General features: G+C 39.1%; 1 protein-coding gene across 50 annotated transcripts in view; it reads left to right on the forward strand.

Moving 5' to 3' along the window:
* MAP4K4 (mitogen-activated protein kinase kinase kinase kinase 4) overlaps nt 1-26329 on the forward strand; it is a 200712-nt gene extending 174383 nt beyond the window's left edge. For 26 of the 50 annotated variants that reach the window (XM_077133913.1, XM_077133923.1, XM_077133949.1 and 23 more), the window contains 9 exons: nt 1391-1508; nt 1824-1994; nt 12375-12518; nt 15830-15964; nt 17665-17765; nt 19333-19482; nt 20000-20159; nt 20952-21091; nt 22755-26329. In XM_077133913.1, the coding sequence (XP_076990028.1) occupies nt 1391-1508; nt 1824-1994; nt 12375-12518; nt 15830-15964; nt 17665-17765; nt 19333-19482; nt 20000-20159; nt 20952-21091; nt 22755-22838 (1203 nt within the window). In that variant the 3' untranslated portion in view covers nt 22839-26329. Of the gene's footprint in view, nt 1-1390; nt 1509-1823; nt 1995-12374; nt 12519-15829; nt 15965-17664; nt 17766-19332; nt 19507-19999; nt 20160-20951; nt 21092-22754 lie in introns of all 50 variants that reach the window. The other 24 variants (XM_077133910.1, XM_077133922.1, XM_077133911.1 and 21 more) reach the window with 1 other exon arrangement.
* The last annotated feature ends 845 nt before the right edge of the window (nt 26330-27174 follow it).

Raw genomic sequence — 27174 nt, forward strand, 5'->3', positions numbered from 1 at the left:
ACTGGGAATCCTATGTGCATGTTTGAAGGGCTGGCTGTAGTGCTCAGTCTGGGTGGTGACTGGGTGATTCGGGCTCTGCAGTTGTGCTCTACGTGCAGTAACAGCTCCCACTGTGCACACCCTGGACTTAAACAAGTGCCTTGATGTCGTGGGAGATTTGGTTTAAATGCATTTCTTAAATGTTGAGGGAGATTGAAACTGGCATGTAGATTCAGCCAATCTTGTCGATGTCAGCATTTAACTGCACTCCTGCTCCTATTTTGGTTCCCTTGTTAGAGAGAATCAGAATAATCCTCTCCCCCTCAGGAGCAGGGGCAAGTCGACTGCTTCCAAGGCAGGGTCAGCATCAGATGTGCCGTTGGCTGGATTAGCCGCTGACTCATGGTACTGGGGAGGGAAGCCTGCAAGGAGGCAGATGTGTCAGGTGAGAAGAGGACAGCTTGGCGAGCTTTAGGAGGGCATGGGCTGTAGGAGAGCCATGACTTCCAGGGGGCCGTGGGAGTGGGTCCAAACAGTACAAGACAAAACCACGTGATCAGATATGTTCTTTTTCTCCAGAGATAAACCCCACCTACACTCACTTCCTCCTTATATTTATGTTTTAAACTTTGCTCCATTTTGCTCTAATGTATGGTATTTTACTATAACCCTTAACTTACTAAACTGGCAAGTTGATTTATTTTTGTTTGTTTTGTTTTTAATCATCATTACATTTCCACTTAACAATTTGTATCACTTTCTTTGTGTTTTTAAAAATTTTGTCTTAAGTTACATTATTAACCAAAACACTAGTGCTCCTTAAAGAACAAAACAGTATGCCTTATTTTGTCATCTGTTCACTAGAAAGCCCTTGTTTGTATGGGTTTAACGGTTACGTACCTAAAATGATGATGACTGAAGCTCCTGTAGCTTTCTGGCAAGAGGCTCAAGTTAAAACGAAAAATAAAAATTTTCCAATATTCCTACACAGATTAATTGGAGGTTTTTTATTTTGTTTTTTTTGTATGCAGAAGATTAAATTCAGAAGTTGGTGATTTGAGATGAAAATGTTCACAACTCCTTTAAGAGTTTTAATTATATATTTAAAAGAAAAAACTAGGAACAAAAAGTATAGATTTTATTAGTACCTTGCAACATTCCTTGTCTAGGATGAGAAATATGTGTCTCAGAAAAGAGTTGTGACTCTTAAATGCTTCCAGGTTAAATGAACTGTTCCTGGGAGTTGTGGCCTGTCCCGGTTGGAGGAGTCCTGGGGACATTTTTGGGAAAAGATGGAAGAAGAGCAGGAGCTTGTTCTGGGGGAAAGTGTAGTATAGAAATGAATTGTAAATGTTTTTTGTACTCATTCTTAATGTCGTTTGTATTAATAAAATTGAAATTTACATTGCAGACTCAGTCCGCTAGTAGCACACTCCAGAAACACAAATCTTCCTCCTCCTTTACACCTTTTATAGACCCCAGATTACTACAGATTTCTCCATCTAGTGGGACAACAGTGACTTCTGTGGGTAAGTAAAGCAGCACCAGGAAAGCAGTTGATAAGCAGGACTTGAGTTGCTTTTGAATGTGACTCAGGCATGGCCGCTCACAGGCACTGACCTTGGGTACAGAAACTACTCCCATCATGTTTGCAGTGTCTTGTTTGCAATGAACTGCATAATTGATTTCCTTTTTCCATATATATTTCTTACAAATTTCTTTTCCTTAAAGTGTTGTTGATGGCCAGTGCATATTTACATGAAGTGAAGAGTAGGGTGGAGAGGGGTTTGGCAGTACTGGCTTGCATGGAAAACAATTTCAGATATAAATGTATTGTGTTTTAGTGGGGTTTTCCTGTGATGGAATGAGACCAGAAGCCATGAGGCAAGACCCTACCCGGAAGGGTTCAGTGGTCAATGTGAACCCCACCAACACTAGGCCACAGAGCGACACGCCAGAGATTCGAAAGTACAAGAAGAGATTTAACTCGGAGATCCTGTGTGCTGCTTTATGGGGTAGGTACCTGGCTGCTACCCTCTGGTCACTTTATTCTTATTCTGAGCAGAATGGCCTGGTCATTTTAAAACATGCTCTTTTTGAATCATTTGGGGTTTTTTGAAGGGCTGTCAACAGAGAAGATGGAAGATTTCTCAGATTCCAGTAACTTACCTTCTCCTGTAGGCTGAGTGGTGCATTGGTGGAACCATCTGGGAACACATGTACTTGCATTTGTTTTGACAGTCAGGTGTTGAAAGGATGGCTAATCCCTGCCTCTTCATGCAAGAGGAGAAATAAAAGAATGAGAACTGGTATTTGGTCTTTTTTTTTGTAAGAAAGGACTTCATTGATGTTTTCTTTAAATCTTTCCATTCAGCTTTTCTTCCTTTGCTTTCTGTGACTTGGACTTGGCATCTGTATGGAGCTTTTAAAAGCCATATGCCATGTGCTGGTAGTCCACAAGACAGGGAACATCGAGCCGACTTTACCTCTTGAATTCCTGTAGCAGTTGTGTAGCATTTTCCAAACCTCAGACGCCATGAGAAGAGTGTTGAGAATCTGCTTTGCAGAGAGGCACTCTGAAACTAGTTTTTCCCCCATCCCCTGGCCCTCTCACCTCACTGTCACAGATGGACCTTCCTCTTGGTCCTAACCTTGTTTCTTGGTTCCAGTTGGCAGGCACTGTGTTTCGGCAATACATTGCATCCTTGCAGCGGGCGGCTGCCTCTCGCTGCCTCTTGCTGGTGCTGGATAGGTCTGAGCAGTTCCTTCTCCCAGAAGTTCCAATTGCTGATGAACTACGATCTTACTCTGAAGAGTGTCCTGTCAGCTGTTTTACTTCCCCTGACTCTTCACCTCCTACCTTTTACTGTCTTTGCTTCCTTCAGACTTATCCTTTCAGTTCTCTTCCTATTGTCCATATAGCTCTCTCCAGTCCCATCTTCCAGCTCATGTTTTTCAACTGCTGTTTGGACATTTCTACCAACATTTTAAATTCAGTGCATAGTGAAGTAAGGCATCTGCCCAGGGATGTAAAATGGAAGCCCTCTGCATCAGCTCTTCTTTCTTTGACCAACTTCCATTTGTTTTCAAGGATGTACTCCTAGATTTTGTCTTAGTAGGGTTCTCCACGTTTGTCCACTCCTTTCCTTTCCTACTACCAGCATCCAGTTTAGGCCTTCATTATTGCTTGCCTGTTGCAGGTGCCCAACTGTAGCCCAACTAATACATAGCTCTGTATCAGATGGCTCCCCCTTTCCAAGAACCTTCAGTTGCTCCTCGTTGCCTGCCAAACTGCAGTTTCATCATCTTGGAATTTTGAGTTCTTGACAGCTTTACTTCCCAACTCTTTGTGTTCAGAAAATCTATCTTCTAGGTCAGTTGAACTTTGCTTGCTGTCACCTCCATGCCACCCTGTCATTCTGACTCTTTCTGCATGTGATCTCCACTTGTGATGTCAGTCCCCCAATTCCTGACCATCTTCAGTGCTGTATCCACCCCTCAGCCCTTTCTGGATTCTTCTACCTCATTGTGACCTTGCCTTCCTCAAACCCTTCCTTCCACTTTTGCTCTGCCACTCTGAAAGCTCCCGCCTTTGGTATTGTTGCACTTCTTTCTCCTCTGTGTGAGCCCTTGGCAGTAGGGATAGTGTCTTAGCCATTCTTTGCATCACCACCCATAGTGTGCATGTAGTCATAGAGAAATAGAGGCACTGCAGCTTCTGTTTTAGATATGGGGTAAGATATAGTTGCAAAGTATCTTTATAACAATAGAGCAAGGTGGGATACGGTTTACTGTCTAAATGGCTTATCCAAATGACTGAGCTAAAGAAGAAATCTTAGTGGGCTAAAGCAGTGTGTAGTTCTTTCGTATGCCTCAAAGAACATTTAGGTTTGGTGTGGGGAGAAGAAAACTCCCTTCCCATGAGCAGCAGCGTTTGGGGCTGGCAGATAGGGCGGGGCTGATTGCCATTATCCTGGTGTTCTTGGGTACATCCGCATTTCTTTGACCGTGTAGCTTAGTGGCTTGAAAGGGTTAAGAATTTTACTTCAAAGTTTGACGCCAGAAGAAAGGTGGCAGCAATGACAGTTCTGAAAAAGAGGAATATTTTAGGGGAAGCTGTTCAGTTCACTGGAATGTGTTGATGTGATTACTATACATCCAAATGGAAGTGTTTGTTAGGAAATTAGAGGTGGGAAGAAAGCATTTCTTATGTGAGAGGAAGGGGTTGGGGAGCATTAATAGTCTTGGTAGGGATTAAGTTTGAAGCCATGAGAAAGTCCAAAGATGCTATGGGTGGAGTGGGGGGATGGGCAGTGATTACCAAGGGAGAGTAGGAGATCTTCCAGCACAGTATGGCGGAGGGTCTGCATGAGCCCCCAGTTCAAGAAGTAGGGATAATAAAGGGTACCAAAATCCACAGGAGTCACAGAGACTAAGGCTGAAGGAAATCCTCCTGCTCTGGCAGATAAAGCATTGGACGCTGTTGACAGCAATGTTTTGGTACATTGATGGGGAAAGAAGTTGCATTGGGAGAGGTTAAGGAGAGCTAATGAGGAAGCAAATGCTGTAAGGTAGAATGTTGATCATAGAATTTAAAGATTCTTGGCCATTTTTTCCATTAACTTTCACAAGATTCATGTGAGCACAATTGCAATTCTTGGTGCTGCTTACTCATAAATATTTAGAATGATTGGAATGGGGCATGTGCTAATTTAAGCATTATGAAGTTTTTAATTGTACATAACATAAAAGATAAAAGTTTATTTGTGAAGTTATTGTTGCATACAACTCAGTTTTTCATGGACCTGTCATTCCCAAGGTTGAAATTTTCCAGTAACAGTCTATATTCTTTTGACTGTTAGCACTCGATATTCTACAAAATTATACATTTCCTGGAAACATACTGGAGAACTAGACAGTAGAATATAGGTGACAAAATACCTGCGATTTTTGTTTACTTTTTATAGTTTTACCCTTTATTTCCATTCTTTTTTACTGTAAAACCTTGAAATTGATGTTTTCATGATATTTATTTTTGGAAACGACAAATGATAGATTCTACAAGCCTTATGCTTTGATATAGTTTTTTTTAGCCCCTCAGTATTGAAAATTGATCAGGAAAATTGCACTATTATACAAACAAAACCTTTGGAATGTGCTCTTGGGTGACAGTTCTACTAGTACATGCTTTGTGTGTTCTGTTAGTAATTTTTAAGCTGTTAAGAGTTGACACACCTAGGTATGTGGAAGGAACCCATAGGAATAATGTCCAGTTAAATTGTATATTGATGGATAAGGTAGGGCAAAATGTAGCCAACCTCAAAAGTAAAATATGAAAATCAAGAAAGAATTGTATACATTAAATGTTAATATCTCTTAAACTGAGAAGTCTTTTAAAATTGGACGACAGGTTTTTATTTTAGCATTAAGTGTTTATTTAATGCAAATGATATTTCTGTTAGAAGAAATTCTTGCTTATAAAAATGTAATGGCCTGCTGTAAAGCCTTCCCCCCACCCCCACCCCCCCCAAAAAATACCTGTCAAGCCATGAGCCCTAATTCAGAACTATAGAGTTGCCTTATTTTTAAAATGTTGATAATACCCAGAGTTGTGCTGTTCATGATGATGTGGTAGCCACTAATCATGTGTGGTTGTTTAACATTTTTTTTAATGTACAGACTTTACTGAGATATATTCCCATACCATATATTCCATCCAAAGTATACAATCAGTGTCTCACAGTATCCTCGCTTAGTTGTATAATCATCACACTCAATTTTAGACCATTTTCATTGCTGCAAGAAAGATAAATATCAGGCACAAAATACAAAAACCCAAAACACCCCATGTCCCTTAGCCCCTTCCCCCAATTATTGACCTCTTTTATTGGTGGAGTACACCTGTTACTGTTGATGAAAGAAAATTAAGGTATTACCATTAACGATAGTCCGTAGCTTGCAATAGGTCATTTTCCCCCAATACCACTCTAAAGTTCAACCTCATTTAAAGTTTCTGTACATATTAGGTAAACACTCCCACTTCCTCTAGCTTCTTTCTGTCTCTAGGTACCGTACAGTCTACTTTTTCATACTCTGTGTATTCTAGTTAGTTCATATTAATGAAATCAGGCATTATCTGTCCTTTTGAATCTGACTTATTTCCCTCAGCATTATATCCGCAAGCTTCACCCATATTGTCTCATGCTTCAGGACCTCATTCCTTCTCACTGCTGAACAACATCCCATTATATGTATATGCCACATTTTGTTATCCATTCATCTGTTAATGAGCATTTGGATTGTGTCCATCTTTTGGCAATTATGAATGATGTCCCTATGAACATCTGTGTGTAAATGTCTGTTTGTGTGTCCCTCCGTTCAAATCTTCTTGATACATACGGAGTAGCAGAATTGCCTGGTTACAGGACAACTCAATATTTAGTTTTCTGAGTAACTGTCAAACTGTCTTCCATAGCAGCTATACCATTTTGCACTCCCACCAGCAGTGAATATGTGTTCCTATTTCTTCCCATCCTTGCCAATATTTGTTTCCTATTTTTAACACTTGGCTCCTACATTCCCATCCTCGCCAATATTTGTTTCCTATTTGTTTAACAATGGCCATTCTTATACGTGTGAGATGATATCATGTTGTGGTTTTGATTTGCATTTCCCTCATAACTAATGAAGAAGAACATCTTTTCATATGCTTTTTGGTCATATGTATTTCCTCTTTGGAGAAATGTCAGTTTGTATCTTTTGCCCATTTTATAATTGGGTTGTTTGTAGGATTTTTTTACATGTAATAGATATCAAACCATTACCAGAGCTGTGGTTACCAGCTATTCTGTCCCATTGAGTTGGCTACCTTTTCACCATTTGACAAAGTCCTTTAAAGCACAGAAGTATAAATCTTGGGGAGTTCCCATTTATCTATTTTTTTTCTTTTAATTGTTTATCCTTTAGATATAAGGTCTAAGAAGCTACCTCCTTTTGCTAGATCTTGAAGCTATTTCCCTAGATTTCTTCCAGGAGTCTTTGCCACTGGCTCTTAAATATTTAGGTTTTGATCCACTCTAAGTTTTGTGTAGGGTGTGAGGTAGCAGTCTTCTTTTCATTCCTTTGGATATGGATATCCAGTTCTCTCAGTACCATTTAATGGAAAGACTGTTCTGTCCCAGTTCACTGGATTTGGGGGCCGTGTCAGAATTCAAATGATTGTAGATCTCTGAGGGTCTGTTTCTGAACTCTGAGTTTGTTTCCATTGATCAGTATGTCTCTTTGTGCTAGGGCTGTGCTGTTGCGATGACTATGGCTTTTATAATAAGCTTTAAAGTCAGGATGCAGAAGTTCTCCCACTTCATTCTTCATTTTTAGGATGTTTTTGGCTAATTGAGACCCATTTCCCTTCTTTTCCAATACTGAAATTTTGCTTGGTATTGTGTTGAATCTGTAGATCAATTTAGGTAGAATTGACATCCTGCCAACTGCCTATCCATGAACATGGACTATACTTCCACCTATTTAGGTCATCTTTGATTTCTTTGAGAAATGTTTTGTTGTTTTCTGAGTACAGTCTTTTACATCCTTGGTTAAGTTTATTCCCAGATACTTGATTCTTTTAGTTGCTATTATGAATGGAATTTTTGCTTATTTGCCTCCTCAGCTCATTGCTACTGTATAGAAACACACTGATTTTTGCACGTTGGTCTTGTATCCTACAACTTTGCTGAATTTAGCTCAGGTAGCTTTGTTTTAGAGTTCTCGGGATTTTTCCAAAAACAGGATCATGCCATCTGCAAATAATGAGAGTTTTATTTCTTCCTTTCAGATGGCTTTTATTTCTTTTTCTTGCCCAATTGCTGTACCTAGAACTTCTAGCACAGTACTGAACAACACTGCTGACAGTGGGCATTCTTGTCTTGTTCCTGATCTTAGGGGGAAGACTTTCAGTCTCTCACTGTTGAGTATGATATTGACTGTGAGTTTTCTGTATAAGCCCTTTTTCATGCTGAGGAAGTTTTCTTTGATTCCTACCTTTTTGAGGTGTTTTATCAAGAAAGGATGCTAAATTTTGTTGAATGCCTTTTCAGTGTTAGTCGAGGTAATCATGGTATTTTTTCCTTTTGATTTATTAATGCATTCCACTACATTAACTGATTTTCTTATGTTGAGCCACCCTTGCATTCCTGGAATAAATAAAATAAATAAAAATATACTTGGTCATGGTATATAATTCTTTTTAATATGCTGTTGGATTTGATTTGCAAGTAATTTGTTGAAAATTTTTGCATCTTTATTCATTAGAGATATTGGCCTGTAGTTTTCCTTTCTTGTAATATCTTTATCAGGTTTTCGTATTAGAGTGATGTTAGCCTCATAGAATGAGTTAGGTAGTGTTCCCTTTTCTTCAGTTTTTTGGAAGAGTTAGAGCAGGATTGGTGTTAGTTCTCCTTGGAATGTTTGATAAAATTGCCCTGTGAAGCCATCTGACCCTGGGCTTTCCTTTGTGGGGAGATTTTTGATGACTCATTGAATATCTTTACTTGTGATTGGTTTGTTGAGGTCTTCTGTTTCTCAAGTCAGTATAAGTTGTTAGTTTGTTTCTAGAAAATTGTTCATTTTATTGGAGTTGTTTACTTTGTTGATATACAGTTGTTCATAGTATCGTCTTATGACTTTATTTCTTTGGGGTCCATGGTAACGAACTGTGACCCCCCCCCATTTCTGATTTTTATTCATTTGCATTTTCTCTCTCTCTCTCTCTCTTTTTTTCTTAACTTTGTGAGTCTAGCTAAGGGTTTGTCAACCTAGTTGATTTTAAAGAACCAACTTTTGGTTTTATTGAGTTTATCTGTTTTTTGCTTTTTTTTTGCTCTCCAATTCACTTATTTCCACTTTAGTCTTTATTTCTTTTCTTCTACTATCTTTAGGGTTAGTTTGCAGCTCTTTCCCTAGCTTCTTCAGCTGTTCAGTTAGGTGTTTGATTTTTGCTATTTCTTCCTTTTTAATGTGGGCATTTAGAGCTGTAAACTTCCCTATCAGCACTGTCTTGGCTGCATCTGGTGGATTTGTTATAGTTCTGTTTTCATTCATGTCCGGGTATTTACTGATTTCTCCTACAGTTTCTTCTTTGACCCACTGATGTTTAAGAGTATGTTGTTTAACCTCCATATATGTATGATAGTTCCAGATCTGCAGTGGTTATTGATTTCCAGTTTCATTCCATTATGATCAGAGAAAGTGCTGTTTTATACCCCAGCATATGATCTGTCCTGTAGAATGTTCCATGAGCACTTGAGAAGAATATATGTCCTGTTGTGCTGGGTACAGCAGTATATATATATGTCTGTTAGGTCAAATTCATTTATCATATTATTTAGATTCTCCATTTCCTAATTGCTCTTCTGTCTGATTATTTTATCTATTGAAGAGAATGGTACATTGAAGCCTCCCACTATTTATCATATAAACATCTGTTGCCCTCTCCAGTTTTGCCAGTGCTTGCTTCATGTAATTTGGAGCAATTTAATTGGGTGCATAAATATATACGATTGTTATTTCTTCTTGGTGAATTACGCCTTTAATTAATGTATAGTGTCCTTCCTTGTCTTTTATGACATCTTTGCCTTTAAAGTCTATTTTGTCTGATATTAGTATAGCTATCCCAACTTCCTTTTGATTACGACTTGTATGGAATATCCTTTTCCATCCTTTGACTTTCAACCTTCTTGTATCTTTGGGTGGAAGATGAGTCTCTTGTAAACAACATATAGACGGATCGTTTTTTTTAATCCATTCTGCCAGTCTGTGTCTTTTGATTGGGAAGTTTATTCTGTTAACATTTAAAGTTACTATTGTAAAGGCCATTCTTGATTCAACCATCTTATCATTTGGGTTTTGTCAAATCTGTATTTTTCTCTGTCTCTTTATCCTTTAAGTTACCCTAGCTCTAATACTCTGCAATTCTGTGCCATCTTCTAGACCTTTCTCTCCTGTGTTTTTTTTGTTTGTTTTTTTTTTTTTAGCTAACAAAAGCTCCCTTAAATACGTCTTGTAGGGCAGGTCTCTTGTTAACAGATTCTCTCAGTATTTGTTTATGTGTTAAAATTTTAAAGTCTCCCTCACTTTTGATGGACAGCTTTGCTGGATAAAGAATTCTTGGCTGGCAATTTTCCTCTTTCGGAATCTTTAAATACAACATACCACTGCCTTTTCACTTCCATGGTGCCTAATGAGTAGTTGATGCTTAGTCATATGTAGCATCCCTTATATGTGGTGATTCACTTCTCTCTTGCTGCTTTCAGGACTATTCTTTTCAGCATTTGACAGTTTGATTAGTTTGTGTCTTGGAAAATAGTCAGACTTTCCCTTTTCTCCAAATTCCAGAAGCTGCTGTTTCAGTTTGCTAAAGCTGCTGGAATACAATATACCAGAAATGGGTTGGTTTTTCTAATGGGGATTTATTGGTTTACAAATTTACAGTTCTAAGGCCATGTCCCAATTAAGGCATCAATAGGACAGTACCTATTCTGAAGAAAGGCTGATGGCATCTGGAGTTTCCCTGTCACATGGGAAGGCACCTGGCCGGTATCTGTGGGTCCTCGGGGGCATTTATTTCTCCTTAGGCTCTCTGGATGTTTCTGTCCTTTATCCTTTTATAAAGGACTCCAGTAAATGATTAAGATCCTCCTTCAATTGGGTGGGTCACATCTCAGTTGAAACAACCTAATCAAAGGGTCCCATTATATGTCTATACCCATAAGTGTGGATTAAAAGAACATGGCATTTTCTTGGTTACATAACAGCGCCAAACTAGCACATCTTCCTTCAGGTTATCTAAAGCTACTTCTTTGTATGTCAGACCTTAGGGAACTATCTGAGTAAAGTTTCACTGGGTGGAACGTGGCCAAGGTCTCTCTGGAGCAGAAATGCACAGGGGTGTACTTATACAGCCATCAGCTATTTTTGCAAGGGGCAAAGGCCAGGACCTGCACTGTAGACATTAAAGTAGACTATTAATGGTCATTAATTTACTAGGTCATGTATTATTAGAAGGTGTAGAAATCTATCCCTAGAATTCCTAAGAATATCTTTACATTTTCTGAATACTCAGATATGATTTTACATAGTTCAGTAAAGCCAGTAGTGCTCTGGCAAATTAGTAACTATTGTCCATGGGTGCCTTGCAGTCTGTTAGTTGCTACAGTTCTACTTGAGTTTGTATAGCAATGATAGTATGTTTGAATGCAAATTCCAGGTCTCTGCAGGGAGTCTTGAATGCCAGACAGAGGCTCTTGGACACTCTCCTGGTCATGTGCAATTGTTGAAGACGAGTATCTGAGGAATGCTTGGTGAATTGATGTTTTGACTTGCAGATCTTGAGGAAGTAGGAAGAGACTGTTGTCACACCTCAGTTAGGACTCTGTCATACCTCAAAAGCCTGAGGAAGTAGTAGAGAAGAGAATATGTTACCTGGCTTTGGTGGCTCGTCTGGCTAGTTTTGAGGAGTCCTGGGAGAGGGTGGTGCTCTTGATAGAAATGGCAAAGCTCAGGAAGTTGGTTTTAGTCGAGATCTAAATTGGGCAGAACAGCAGGGAGGCAGGATGTGCAATTAAGAGTTACTGGCTCAGACATACTAACAGAGCCAGGTCAGGGTGTTGTTCATCAGACATAGAGCACAGGAAACATCTCTAATAAGAAACGGAGAATGTGCTTGGGAACAAGGATGAAACATTAAAAAAAAAAAATGCTGAAAGATCATAAAGTACCTGGTCAGGAAAACCGAGGTGGGTCAGAGGGCAAGATCACCTGTAAAATATTCTTAAGAAATTGAGGTACAAGAGGACTAAGGGCAGTTCTGTCAATAGTGAGTAGTCTTTAAGAAAAGCTTAAACTGACTGATAGAAGCCAAGGGATAAACTGTTAAGTATTTGAGAGGGGAGCTTTATCTAACTCGTTTCAGAAGTCTTGCAATTAAAAAAAAAACAAAAATCACCTAAGGAAGCAAAAAGAGACCCCAGTGTCAGGTGAAGGTGTGTACGAGTGTCTGATGTGTAATGATATGCATAATCTGTAAAAACAGAGGGATGGTGAGCTTGGAATATTCTGGGGCAACTCAGAAAGAGCTAGAAACTAATGGATTATGAGGGAAATCATATCCTTTTTTATATTTAAATACATATTTCACCATCACTCTTCTAGACCATAATCATGGTGATTTGCTCCAAGTTTGTTTTGCAGTTTCTAAGTTTGACTTCTCAAAACATTTCTTTTTCTGGGTGAATTATGAAAACTACACAGTTCTCCAAATATGCGATATTAACCTTTCCATGCAACGAGGGCGTTTGCAGAGCCCAGCATAAAATGCAGGCTTTTCTTTGTCTTTGAAACAGGAGTGAATTTGTTGGTGGGTACAGAGAGTGGCCTGATGCTGCTGGACAGAAGTGGCCAAGGGAAGGTGTATCCTCTTATCAACCGAAGGCGATTTCAACAGATGGATGTACTTGAAGGCTTGAACGTCTTGGTGACAATATCTGGTAAGGTTACTTTGTGTCTGTTTAGTAAAGCAGAATATATAGCATCTTAGGTATGTTTTGACAGAGATGATTTAAAAGATGCATGTTTTTTAAGTGATTAACTTCATTTACTTGATTCTCTTGAATGATGGTTAAATGGGATACTACTATAAAAATGCATTAGGAAAAATTCTTCAGATATGACACACATGTATACACATAACTTGTCTCTTCTAAAGAGCAGTCTTAAAGCATATACAGGTGTCCTTCCTGATTGACATCTCCCACCCACCTTGCAGGTGGGAGGTGGTGGCCCTGCCCTCTGTTGCTTGTTTGTTAGATTTACTCTAGCTCATCCATTGGGTAGGCCCTGTGCCCACCTCCTCCTGTGGGACTAAGTTTTGCATACATAATTATTATGTTAGATCAGTTAATACTTAGTATGAATTTCTTTTTTAAGAAAAGCATTTTTCTTAGTTTAAATTATGTAAGATATAGTCATCGTAGAAAATAAGGAGTTCCTGCAGAAAAGCAAGTAGGAAATTTAAGAAGTAAAATAATCCAGAGATAAAATCTATTAAATCTTATGAGTTTTTAACTCCCAATCTCTTAGGCCCACACCACACCCAAATAATTACTTAAGGCAAAAAAGCCTTCAGAAAATATGGTTATACAATATTCAAAACATACAGAGAATAATAATGAGAGAAAAATGTGACAGACAGGTACCAATTAATCATCACATATTAAAATAGCTATCACCCCTCCCCTATCCATAGACAGCCCCCCCCCCCCCATAACCAGTGATTCTGAAACTGGGTTGTATCCTAGCATGCCTGTTTTCACCTTGTACTATATTTGTATGTACCTTGTGCTGCCTGTTTTCTCCATGTCATTAAATAATCCTCCACGATATCTGTTTTACATGGCCACAGACTATTTCCTTGCATGACTGTATAAAAATTTATTCATTTATCACCTGTTATTATCTTTTGGTTTCTTTGATTTTATTTTTTTCTCATGTAAACCTTTGTAGCCTATTTAACCTTTGGGGCAATACCCATGTTGCAAAGATCTTAATTTTTTAGTAATTTGTGTTATTATGTTATCAGAAGGCATGCAGAATTATAAGACTTTGAATAGGCCTTCTGATGCCAAAAGCAATTTTGATTTAATTATCACTAGCTCAAGTTGTTGTGTTTGTTAATGTACTTATGTATTTATTTCCACTTTCAAATATGCTTTTAGTTTTAAGTAAAGAAGTTTCTTGAAATGCAAAAATTTCCCCATCTTATCATGCTTAGATTAAAAAAACAGCCAATTAAAATTTAACTGTTGGTGGAACAAGTTTTTAAGTTGGAGGAAAAATAGCAAATCTGCAGCTAATATGGTTTAAACATCATTTCCTCATCCATTTGAAACGGGACAATTCATGGGGATCAGTTATCTACTAATACCAGCAAGAATTTTTTGGTTACCTCTTTGTGTTATATTTTTTAGCAGCTTTTAAAGCGGTTTTCATGATTATATAAGTAGTGTATGTCCATTGTGGGAGGCTTTGGACATAGAAAAAACTTAAGACTAAACCAGAAATGTTCTGCTATCTCAGAGATAAGTGTGTGTATTAGTTTCCTATGGCTGTTGTAACAAACAACTATAAATTTGGTGGCTTAAAACAACAGAATTTTCCTGTCACAGCTGTGAAGGCTCTGAGAGGGAATCCATCCTGGGGCTCCTTGCAGCCTGAACCCTTCCTCTGCTCTCAGGCTCTCTGGTCTCCCCCTCCTTTCTCTCATAAAGACACCAGTCTTAGATGAAGGGCTACCCGAAGTTCAGGGGGAGCTGGTCTCAAGACCCCAAATCTAATCACATCCACAGACACTATTTCTAAATGAGGTTCCGTGCTCAGGTACAGAGGATTAGGACTTGGATTTATCTTTCGGGGGGACACAGCTCAGCCCACTACAGTAACATTTTGGCACACTTCCTTCTCTTTTCTATAAGAATATTTCACAATATGGGAATAAGTCCCTCCACATAAAAATATCTAACCTTCCTTTCACTTCACATATAGCGAACATTTTCCCCACACTAAAAAATAATTTCAAACTTTAAAAAGATTATACGTAAGACACATACTGAAATCACACCTGTACAGCTCAGTGAATTATCACAAAACAAATGTACCAGGTAGCCCCTGCCCCATGAGGAAATGGGACGTCCAGCACCCAAGAAGCCCCCTGTGCCACCTGTCAGTCACTGTCTCTTCTTTCGCTCTGGAAGCAACCACCGTCCTGACACTTTACATTGACTTCATCTTTATTGAACTGAATTGACGTCAACTTTTCACTGTTTTTAGTAAGTGTAGTAACTGTTGATAACATTTGTGGTGTTTACTGTTTTGGGCTATTATGAACACTGCTGCTGTGAACATTCTTACTGTGTATTTGGGGACCCAAGTGCACACATTTGTGTCAGGAGAGAAATATCCAGGTCCTACAGAGAGAACATGCATATCTACCTTTCATAGCTAACACCAGACTTCATTCAAAGTGGTTTTAAGTGTTTACAACACTAGTTTGGGGATTCTAGTCACTCCAGACCTTGCCTACCTTATCTGTCTTTACATCCTCATGGGTGTATGAAATTCTATCTCTTTATGGTTTCACTATACATTTCCCTTTTGACTGCTGAGATCAGGTACTTTTTTTGTTAACGTATCTGTAGGATCTCTTTTGTGAAGTGTCTGATTGGTCACCTAGTTTTTCTATTGGGTTATCTTGCTTTCTAGTTGACTTACAGGCGTTCTTTACATATTCTAGATGTGAATCCTTTGTTGTCAGTTAAATAAGTTGCACACATCTCCAATTTGTGACTTGGATTTGCTAGATTTGAGTCCTTGCATGGATGATTTATTTCCTCTTACTGTGTTCCCAGTTTCCTAAACAGTCAAATGGGAGATAATAGCTAATAAGAGTGAGAGGGTTTTGAGAATGAGATGATGTAATGATTGTTAAAGCATCTTATAAGCTCAACTGGTTGTATCTTTGTACAGCTAATTGTATTCCTTTATTTGTTGATACTATTTGACTTTATGAGTTCTTAATTCTTTTAAAATCTTCCCTCCAACTCAGGCCTGCACCCAGTGACAATTCTGTAGGAGTTTAAAGGTCCATCTGCATAACTTGAATTGAGTTTATAATATAATTTCAATATGAAATGGTTCCTTTTGTGAAATAATATTTGTCGAAGTTTCTTTTGGTTACTATTGTTACAAATGATGATACCTATTTTTGAGTGTGCGTTTAAAATATCTGTATTTATTTTGCTAGGCAAAAAAGATAAGTTACGGGTCTACTATTTATCCTGGCTAAGAAATAAAATCCTTCATAATGATCCGGAAGTGGAGAAGAAGCAGGGGTGGACGACCGTCGGGGATTTGGAAGGATGTGTGCACTATAAAGTTGGTGAGTTCGAGGAGGCCCAGAAGGGTCTTGTTTTCCACAGTTTGGTCGGTGTTCCATTGAAAATTCACATATTCTTTGAAGCTTTTGATGAACTTGTTTCTGATATCTGTGGTTTGTTTCTAATATTTTGTTTCTGAACTGTCTTCTGGTCTTTGTCTTACCACCTTCCCTACACCTTGAAAGCATAATCTATAGTTTGTCCATCCCGCTCTGGCTGTCTGCATTCTCACTCCACACCAGTCCATCTTGTGGGAGAACGTTTTCCCCCCTTATTGTGACCATTCCACATTTCCTCCCTCTAAGACATGGTTCAAAATAACTTTTGGGGGGAAAGCCTTGCCGAGTGAAAGCCAGGCACCTCGGATTCCTGCTCACGCTCGGCCTGGTCCCATTTGGTGAACTAGTGTAGACCCTGGGAGAAGAAACAGGGATGGACGACATGTTTACCGGAGTCACTGGTGGAATGCCTGGAGAGCAGTGACTGGTCATTTTGAATTAAGTACTTCTTCACATCTCATAGATGAGGCTGGTTGGCTAGTGTTTCTTGGCAGTGCTGCTGTTTTTCTTTATGCATGCAGTGATTCTCATAAAAGCTCACAAAACAAAATTTTTGCATATGGGAAAAAAGTGCTGGTGTTAATCATAGAAAAATAAGAAGAAATAATGAAGCGTAGCCAAGTTAAAGTTTTGTGGGAGGGGGTACATGCTCTAACAGAAGAAAGTCTGCATACCTAAGACTGATTTAGTTAGATGCCTACTCAATATTGATTTCTGTTTGCGTGTTTTCTTTTTTCCATGCTTCTGAAAGTACATATCGGAGTCACTTCCTCTGCTTACAGGACACTGCCACCTACGTTGCTTCCTGTTAATGTCGTGACAACCTTCAGCTAACTGGTTAATAAGGACTGCGCAAACCACCCTAGTATTCGTCCACAGTGGTTCTTGTATGACACTGGAAAGCAGTCCTGGTTGTTCTTGAAATAGATTTTGAGATCAGGATGATTTTTTGTGTTATGTGTTTACATGAAACATTTTTATTTGTTGAGGCATAATCAAAATCATCTAAGGCTAAATTTAAATTTGGTGAAATAACTCCTGACAACTGAGATGTACATGAACAGGTTATATCCTCCAGGGGGAGTGAGAGGCAGATGTGTTAGACTGCACTGACAGACTCTCCTTCAGGCATAGTTCCTGCAGAAAGAATCTCAAGCACTTTCTGAAGATAAGTGTGTAATATAACTTAGTCATTATCTTTATGCTTTGAGAACATTTTTCCCCCAGTTTATTTAGACCTGTACTGTATGATATGGTAGCCCCCAAGCACAGGGACTGTTTAAATTTAAATTGATTAAAATTAAAATTTAGCTCCTCAGTTGAAGTAGTTATGTTTCAGGTATTCAAGAGCCACCTAGCCCTAGCGCCTACATATCACACAGAGAACATTTCCATCATCGCAGAAAATTCCATCGTCATAAACAATTCTGATAGTGCTGTATTAATGGTTATATCAATTATTTACTTTAACAGTGACAATATGTAGCATTTTGCAAGGAGAGTTATCAGGTTAACGAGCCATTTCCCATGTTTGAAGAATAAATAGAAGTAGTATTTCTAAAGTTTGCAGAAGACACCTAAAAGAGTTCTGTGTTGATACTGACCTGTGCTCTCTCCCTCTTTCTCCTTTTTTTTTTTTCCAGTAAAATATGAAAGAATAAAATTTCTGGTAATTGCTTTGAAAAGTTCTGTGGAGGTCTACGCATGGGCACCCAAGCCATATCACAAGTTTATGGCCTTTAAGGTAACAACAACATACATTTGAAAGTAGCATCAATCATACAAACTGCAACCCATAGCTGAAGAATACATCTTAAAACTCAGAACGGTTAGATTTGATATTGTGAAAGCTATGTGGTAATACAGCATGAAGAAAGGTTCTTTCTTGGGATCTATTTTCATTTGTTTTAAATGTAATTTGCTTAATATCTGCTTTCTAAGAAGGAGAGAACTGAATGTTGAGCAGACACTTTGATTATTGTGCCATTATGAGAATAGAGGAGAGGAGAAAAATACTACCACCTCTGCTTTCCATTACACAGCAGACCTGGACCTTCTGTCTGAATGTGTATAAATATTTTGATCTTTTTTTAAATTTTTGTTCATTGTGTCTAACAGTAGACATTTGTAGAGTGTATCTGTACGATAGAGTACTTATTAGACTTCAGTTACAGAAATACTTAATAACATGAGGATTGTGAATTTTATGTTTGGCAAAAGCATAGCAAGCTAAAAATATGTATGGTATGATCCATTTTGTTTAAAGAAAAAAAACGTAGAAAAAACTTTATTTTTTATAATTAGAGTGTGTGCTAAATACAAATATGAAATTTTAAATTAAAAATGCAATTATTATGACACTAGATATTTTAAATAACTTAATAAGCATCCTTTCTAGTACTAGACATAAAATCTTAAGCATATCCCTTATGACCCTTTTAGTGCACGGCAAGAAACTAAGTATTTTCTATCAATGATTTTGTTTCTTATTTTGGGTTTCTTTTCAGGTTTTATTAAAAGGGTAAGCTTCAGTTACTTGGAAAACTTGTATATTAGATTGCATGATTACCCAGTGGAGCAAGATAGGGGTTACCATATTTGTTGTTGTTGTTTTTTTTTTTTAATCCACCTGTTTTTTACTCCAAATAATTGCTTGGAAACTACAAATTATCTTTTGTGTTCTGGACTTACTATCTTTCATGTACCAGTACCACCCTTATTGCTTTCATAAATGCTATATAATTCCACTCTGTTTCATCATGGCCCCAGTCTTGTGAGCTGTGGGTATTGATATCAAGCAATAGAGGTTTTCCAGTGCGTCGCGCACTATTCCAGCAGTCCATATTAGCTTTCAGCACCGCATTATTTTAGTCGAGAAATGAAAATGGAAGTCTCTATAGCTCAAAAGCATGACAGTGATCATGCAGATAAGATTCTCTGTATGTGGCTTGTAGAACTCCTCCTGTCTCCATTGTCTGCATTTGACTAGTTGGATCGTGTGCTGCAGAAATCCTCACTATTTCATTTTAGACATTTTTCCAATTGAGACAAAGAGCAGAACATTAAACAACAGGGCGGAATTCCTGGCCTGGGTAAGAGGAATTGAAGGCATGGTTTCTGGAAGAAGTATCTTCCAGATGCTGATTCACAGGCAAAGGCCTAAAAAAACCCTTATTTTACAGAGTCGTCTTGTTTATCGTAGTGGTTGCTAGTGTGGCTCAGTAATTAAGTGAGCACCTTGCAGCTAGTTGGATTTTTGGGAAATAAGTACTATGTCATCTTGCTGCTTCTATCTCAATACTTCTTTGTAGTCGTTTGGAGAATTGGTACATAAGCCATTACTGGTGGATCTCACCGTTGAGGAAGGCCAGAGGTTGAAAGTGATCTATGGATCCTGTGCTGGCTTCCATGCTGTTGATGTGGATTCAGGATCAGTCTATGACATTTATCTACCAACACACGTAAGAAAGAACCCACACTCTATGGTTGGTTGACTGGCTTCATTTTGTTTTGACTTTTTTCTTTACTCTGCTTAGTGAACTAACAGAAGCAGGCATTCCTCACTTCCCCTTCGTGTGGGGGTGAGTATTTAAATGTTGTACCATTTTCAGTAGCTCCGTGCTCTGAAGTGAAAGTTCAATCTCAAGGTTCTGAGAAACCCTTCCAAAAACTTTTTAGCTCTTGCTTCGACTAACATGGGATGGATTTGGGGCACTTGCTGGTAGGCCAGAATGTCCCTGGGTTTGGGGTGGTTCTAGGAACATTGCTTGTCAAATGGGGCCCACAATTCCAATATATTCCAGGAGTCTCAGAAAACTTGGGTCATAACAGATACACTTTGAGATATATATATGACATGGGTTCTCCAAAATAACATCCAATTGTTGTATTTATCGCCGGGTACTGGTGTATTCAAACAGGACAGTCTTCCAGGCCCATAACATGCATCCTTCTTTGTACTTCGCTCCTCTTCTCTAGATCCAGTGCAGCATCAAACCCCATGCCATCATCATCCTCCCCAACACTGACGGAATGGAGCTTCTGGTGTGCTACGAAGACGAGGGGGTTTATGTGAATACGTATGGAAGGATCACCAAGGATGTGGTTCTGCAGTGGGGAGAGATGCCAACCTCTGTAGGTAGGTATGGCTCAGGGGGAAAGGCAGCATTTGTGAAAGTGGAGGCTTCTTTAAAATTGCATGTATCTATCATACTAATATTGCATGATGTTCAAATGTCTAGCCATTGAACAGAGGGAATTTGGTAGGACAGTAGAAGTTAGGTTGTAAACTATTTTAGGACAAAATCCAAGCAAGTATTTTATACTTAAAAAAAAACCATGATTATGATACTTTACTTAATCCTTAAGACATCCATGATAAATAGGACAGATGTTTTGTTGTAACTGATTTGTGGAAAGTAAAGGAAGACAGAGAAAGTTAAGTCAGTGGTTTGCTCTGAGAAGTGATGGAGCCATGACTAGAAACACAGCTGGTTAGGTTGACCTGGTTTGCATTTAGGAATAAAGAAAATAGGCTATTGGAAATTTTCTTGGCTTCTGAGTTTTAAATCCCCAAACTATTTTGTTGGTGGTGGTGAGGTTTTTTTTTGCAATTAAAGTCACTATCTCTGTCTACTCATCATTTCCTTCCTTTATGACAAGTTCGATGAAAATAAATACGCTAAACTATAAGCTCAGTGGCTCATTTCTCAAGGTAAGCATGAAATGCCTCGTGAAATTAGTGATAGACTCGGCCACTGATTCAGATCACCAGTCCCTAGGGTAGGGCAGGAGGTTACAAAGGCAACGGTAGTCAAGTCCCCTTAGAAGAATCCCAGTGCGCTCAGTTTCTGTGCATGCGTCTGACAGAAGCTCATCGTTTTATAGCCGTTTCATTAACAAATACATGTTTTCTTTCCCTCTCCCAAAGCATATATTCGATCCAATCAGACTATGGGCTGGGGAGAGAAGGCCATAGAGATCCGATCAGTGGAGACTGGTCACTTGGATGGTGTGTTTATGCACAAAAGGGCTCAGAGACTAAAATTCCTGTGTGAACGCAATGACAAGGTAATGGTTTCTTTTTACTTGTGACTGTCTTTGAGCAGTGTTTCATTTTCTGTGGAGTTTGGTGAAGCCTTTCCTTGAGTGTTTTATAGATTCTGAAATAAATTCATCAAAACACTTCTTAGAAGTCACTTTTAGACATGTTTATAACAAGTCAGAGTATATTGTATTTTGTTTTTGCCATGAGGGAAGAGAGGTAATTGTCTCTAAAGAAATTATCATATATTGGGTTTCTTGAATTTTTTTTTAACCCTATTGGATGACCTGTCTAGGCTGTTTGGTTTAAAGATAGGAAAGGTTAAGCTGCCAGTTAGATGGATGAGGTTCTCTTGTGAGTGGAAGGAACCACACAGCCAATTTGAGTAAAGTAAAAATTATTCCCCCTGGTGTGCATCAGAAAGATACTACTTATTTTGTTAGTCTACCTGTTGAGTAGCATAGTAATTTCATGTCAGTAATACCCAATGGTGTAAATCACTTTATGCAAAAGTACTAGCACCTTCTGCAGCTGAAACCCTAGAGTGCCAAAGCCCCAATTAAAATCCTTGTATTTCATAACTAACCACATCCCTGTCTTCCAGAGGCTACTCACTCCCTGGGAGCCTCTTCCCAGGCCAGCCTTGAATGGAGCATGTGCATGGCCAGGGTTACTGCCGCATCCCGGCCTGCTTTGGGAGGGGCGCCATGTGTGGCGTTGGTCTCCACCAAGCGCAGCTTTCCCTTCTGTCCAGCGGGGGAGAGGCATGTCTGACAACCTGAGGCTCAGCATACGACCGTAGAAACTTGCCTTTTAAAAATGTTTGTCCCTTGCCTCAGATTGAAATACATTAAGTGTCCTAGCAGCCAGCCTGCAGGTGACTCTTCAGATGAAACATATGTTTGAGGTGGTAAAGAAGAGCTGCACAGCTCCCCTTGGCGGCTGTCTGCTGCCTTCCTGGCCTCACACCCAGCGCAAACGCACCAGCACTGCCAGCCCTCTTCTCCTGTGGCTCCATGTCTTCTGTGCTCATGGGTCTACAGTTTTTTTTATCCAACATAGTTTCTCCAAAATCTGTTACCTTTGAAAATCCATGCAACTTCCATGATGTAAGCTTTTTGGCTTACATTTTCTGAAGTGCATTTAATGTAGCCATAACAATTTTGTTCTTTGAACCGCACACATTAAAATGTTTATCAGTCGTGTGTTGTGAAAATAAAGTCTATTATTTTGATGATACAGTCATATAAAGTGGCTGATACTTTTTAACTTAATTTTTTTTAAAGAGAAAATTAGGTTGCTGAAGAGTCTTCCCCATTGCTCATTTAAGTTTCCAAATACATTAATCTTTTTAAAAACATTAACAGTGGGTGTGGAAGGAATGAACTCAGTTTCAGAAAATCAATTTTTTGTGTGTTTTTTTTTGGCAACCTACCCAGAGTTCTGCTTCTCAGTTGTAATAAAAATTGGCTACAAATGGTCACTTCTTATAAATCATAAATTCACTTCATCCCAGATTTTCTTTCAAAGAGCCTCCTTGACGTTTTGTGCTTCCTGCACTTGGTGGTTTCGAGGTTGAGTGTAGCTTTAGGTGGCCTGACTTGGAAACTGGGGGGAGCTTTGCTGCCAAGGAAACGTGTCTTCTTCCCTTGTTAAGCCCTCCCTCAACTTTCTCTTTTGCTCTCACAGGTATTTTTTGCCTCTGTCCGGTCTGGTGGCAGCAGTCAGGTTTATTTCATGACCTTAGGCAGGACTTCTCTTCTGAGCTGGTAGAAGCAGTACGGACAGAGGATTACCAGCCTCCAGAGTCTTCAGGATCCTGAGAACTTGGAATTCCTTGAACTGGAGCTCAAGCTGCACCGCGCAGTCCAGGACAGCTGTGTGTGCAGATGTTGCGCGTTGGGTTCTTTCTCTCCTCTCCTTCCTGCCCCTCTCTTAACCATTTTATCACCCCATTCTCCTCTTTTCCCTACTCAAAAGTAAACCAAGGCTGCAGTGCAGCTGGTGCTGTTCCAATCCTCCCATCAGGTGCTATCTGTGTGTGGGGTTGAGCATCAGACTAGAGAGCAAACACCTTTCCTTCAGCTCCAGAATTCCTTGTCTCTGAATGACTCTGTCTTACGGTGTCTGAAGGTGGAGACTATGAACATGCTGTTGGTTTTATTGGAAGTGGGCACAAGGAGGTGAGACCTGTTGGTAGAAGCAGCAGCTTGCTGAAGCAGAGAGCAGATTTAATATAGTAACATTAACAATGTATTTAATTGACATTTCTTTTTTGTAATGTGACAATATGTGGACAAAAGAGGAAGGTGCAGGTTTAAGAAGTTAATATTTATAAAATGTGAAAGACACAGTTACTAGGATAACTTTTTTTGTGGGTGGGGCTTGGGTGGGGTGGGTTAAGGGGTCCCATTTTGTTTCTTTTCTTTTGGATTTTTGTTTTGATTGACCTGGCCAAGAACTCAGTCATTTTTCTGTGTACCAGGTTTTCCTAAATCATGTGCAGATGGTTCTAAAAAAGAAGAGAAGAAAAGAAAATGTGTGCATTTTGTATAATGGCCAGAATTTTGTTGTGTCACAGTATTAGCACTGCCTCAGTTAAAGGTTTAATTTTTGTTTAAACCTAGAAGTGCAACAACAGTTTTGCCCCAGTCTGTACTTGCAGAAAAAAATTCCCAAACCACATGTTTATTTTATTTTATTTTTTGCCTACCTCATTGTTTTTAATGCATTAAGAGGTGGTTTAGTATGTTTTTGGAGGAAAACATTAATGCTAATTTAATCTTAATACCAAAACGATCAGATTGAAGTTTTACTGTTATTTCATCACAAGTTTCAGCAAGAACAAGAAAAATTGCCCGTGAAGATGGAGAAATAGCCTATGGCTTTATGATGCGGTTTGCTTTCTCTTAGAAGGCATAATGCTTCATTTTTACCAGATTTGCCCTTAATGGTTAGTGGGCAACTGCAGCCTACAACACATGGGGTCTCATTGTTCTCAATTTGGGGTTTGTTAGCAGACAAGTGGTCACATTAGAATAGTTATACAAACTTTTCAGTGTTGTAGGAACCCTTTTGGGGTGGGGTGGGGGGGCTGTTTCTTTTTTCTAAAAATGCAATGCACTAAAATGGTTTTAAGAATGTAGTTAATACAGCTTTTTCATAAAACGGCATCTTCTTATGTTTTAGGCATAATATCCAAGCCCTGGCTTTTCTCTTTCTCTGACTTGGTCTCTTGTTCTCTGTTTTTTAAACCAGTTTTACTTTTTGAATATGTTCGTGACATTTGTAATAAATGTCTTGAGTAATAATTTGTTTAATGGCTTCATGGTCATTACTCAGTTCCTTTGAATATATCAATATCTTGGTAAAGCAACAATGCGTAGTATCGTGGTTCTGCCAATTTACTTTTCCTCTTGACTGCGTTTTGAGGGGGAGCATTACACAGCAGCTGCTTCAAGCTGCTCATTCACCAAATAGTGTTTCATTCACCAAATAGCTTGGTGTTTCATAGGTTTAATCTTTCCCCTTTGATTAATTTTCTCTTGCAGCATGAAAACAGAGGATTTTCCTCTATTTCCTCCCTTCCCTTCCCCTATCCCACCAAAAAAAAATGTAACAGTCATTTGCACCTGTTTGCCAAGGCATGCCTGGCTTTCTCTTTCCCTCTGGCATCCTTTCTGACTGCGTTCCCTTTCCTAGCAGTTTTGCCAGACGTTCTCTGAGCTACAACAATCTAGTGAAAAGTACATATACTCACAAATTCAATTTAACAGTTGATTGCTACATACCTTTAGAGACTAAGATAAACTGGGAAAGCATTACTTTCTTTTGGAGGGACAAAGAGATGGAAATCGTTTATTTTCATGCCTGTGATTTTGGAGTAGTGCTGATGGTCAAAGCTGAAAGAACGAAGTCTTTTCAACTAACTTGTAATTAATGTAGAGAAGGTTGGAGAGATAATCTCACTTCCCTTGGAAGAGACTTGAGAGAAGCCAGATTCCATTATCACAGGACCTCAGTCAGATACAAATCCCGGCTGGTGATTTTTTCTAAATGTCTTTCAGCTTTTGCTAAGATGAAATGGGCTATGGGGAAAATACATGGTGTGCCTGCCAAGAGGAAAAAGAGCAGGGCCTTCTCATCCCATAGCTTTAGAGAGAAGTAAGAGGTGGGCTGCTGTCTTTGCAACCATAACTAAAATCGTTACCAGTAAGGGACGGGGTGGGTAATGTGGTATCATTGTCTTTTATCTCCACAGACTTGAAGTTCAATGTCTGTAAGTCCAAAGATGGTAGGCAAATAATGCGAATGGTGTTATCTTGCCCTAAAGAGGACACAGTAATGGGATTTGACCTTAAGCAAGAATTTGTGTGCCATTCCTTTGCACAGCACCACATGCTCAGTTGTCACTCTTATGGTGCTTGGGTTGAACTTAATTGAATCTGTTGCTGGGTTGGTTCTCTGGGAGTCCTGCGACCATTTGTCCTAACGTGTTGGGACCCTGGTGTGGCCTCTGCTCGGCTCTTGTGCTCCTTGCTCCTTCTTAAACTCACTGTCTTGGAAACCAGATTTTCTCGCCATAGCTTGCTGCAGATGCCCAGTTAGGTTTCTCCGTCAAATATTGTGAGCTGTTGAAATTTCAGATTATTTTAGAGAATCATTAACTTTTTCCAGCTTTTACAGGATAGTGACTTCACAGAAGTGCCAAGAGGGCAAAATTACAAAAGCAAACAGTATTCAGCACCATTATATATGGAACATTGAGCTCTTGTAGCAGTGTTCTTAAGATCTAAAGTACAAATACGTCTCTAGGTTTAATCAGAGCTTTAATAAATAATACCTTTCTGTCTCTAAATCAGTGTAACCCTTTCTGTATGGAGTGCAGTGTTCTTGCGTTTTTCTCATGCACATGTTGGAGAAAATGTTTACAAAAATGGTTTTGTTACACTAATATGCCTCACGTATTTATGGTTTTGTTTTTAAGTGGTATTTAATGGGTTATTTAGGTTTTTATCCTAGTCATAGTACACTTTTGGTGATTCATAATCCCTGAATACGCTGATTATAAGTTTGTTAAATAGTAATACAAATGACAAACTGCGTTAAATTTACTAATCATATACCTGCAAAGCAGACTGGTGGCAAGTACACACTGAAAACCCCCCCTTTTTTTTTCCAGTGCTAACTTGTCTTCTGTGTATTATGAAAATTACTGTTGAAACCCCCCCTTCCCCCTTAAATAAAAATAAAAATGACACCTATTTTATGTGGCATGAGTTTTAAATATGTTCTGATCCTTCAGAATGCCTGTACCCTGTGAGGATCCGTTTGTCCTAGGCTCACTTCTTCCCTGTGCTGCCCCCGCAGAGTGGCCAACTGCTGGATCCTGCCTTTTCACATAATAACAGCTTGCCCAGGAGATCACCAGGCACAGGGTATGGAAGTTGCAAATGTCTGTCCAAAGATTTCAGAGATGATGAAGTAGGTGACGAATTCTCCTTTGGCGTGTCCCTGAAGCCAAAGCGGAGAGGGCAGATCCCAAAAGATACACGATGGTATTTTTGCAAGTCTGAATTGGATTTAAAAATGAAATAGCAGGATGTCTGTATCTAATTAGGACAATTATAATAGCCCTTTCTCAATTTGCCTCATAAATACTAGTTTAGCCCTCATAATCAGCTCTCCTTCCATGTTAGGACATTATGGATAGGTCTTTGGGTTGTGTCCCCCTTGATTCCCCGACAGGTCTGTTATAGGTAAGTAGGTAAGATCCCTGTTTGGCAGATCTGAGAACCCACAGGTTAGGCACCTTTCCCTAAAGTCTGCACTGCTGGAGAAGGATAGCCATGTCTGTCTGCTCCCAAACCCATGCGATGCTGTCATCAATTCAAGGATGTTAATAAATCCCCTGGTGCTTCATAATAGTAAACGATTTTTCTAAGGCGAAATTAAGCCACCGGTTGAGTAAGTTTCTTTCTTTTCCTACATCATATGTGTTCCAACATAGAGTGATTAGAAATTTAAAAATCTGGTAGAATTCTGTTTTTCTTGAGACTGCCATTTATTCTTCCTGTCCCAATTTTCCTCTGCACTGGTTGGGAATTCA

The sequence above is a fragment of the Tamandua tetradactyla genome, chromosome 17 (assembly GCF_023851605.1).
Source record: "Tamandua tetradactyla isolate mTamTet1 chromosome 17, mTamTet1.pri, whole genome shotgun sequence".
Lineage (NCBI taxonomy): Eukaryota > Metazoa > Chordata > Mammalia > Pilosa > Myrmecophagidae > Tamandua > Tamandua tetradactyla.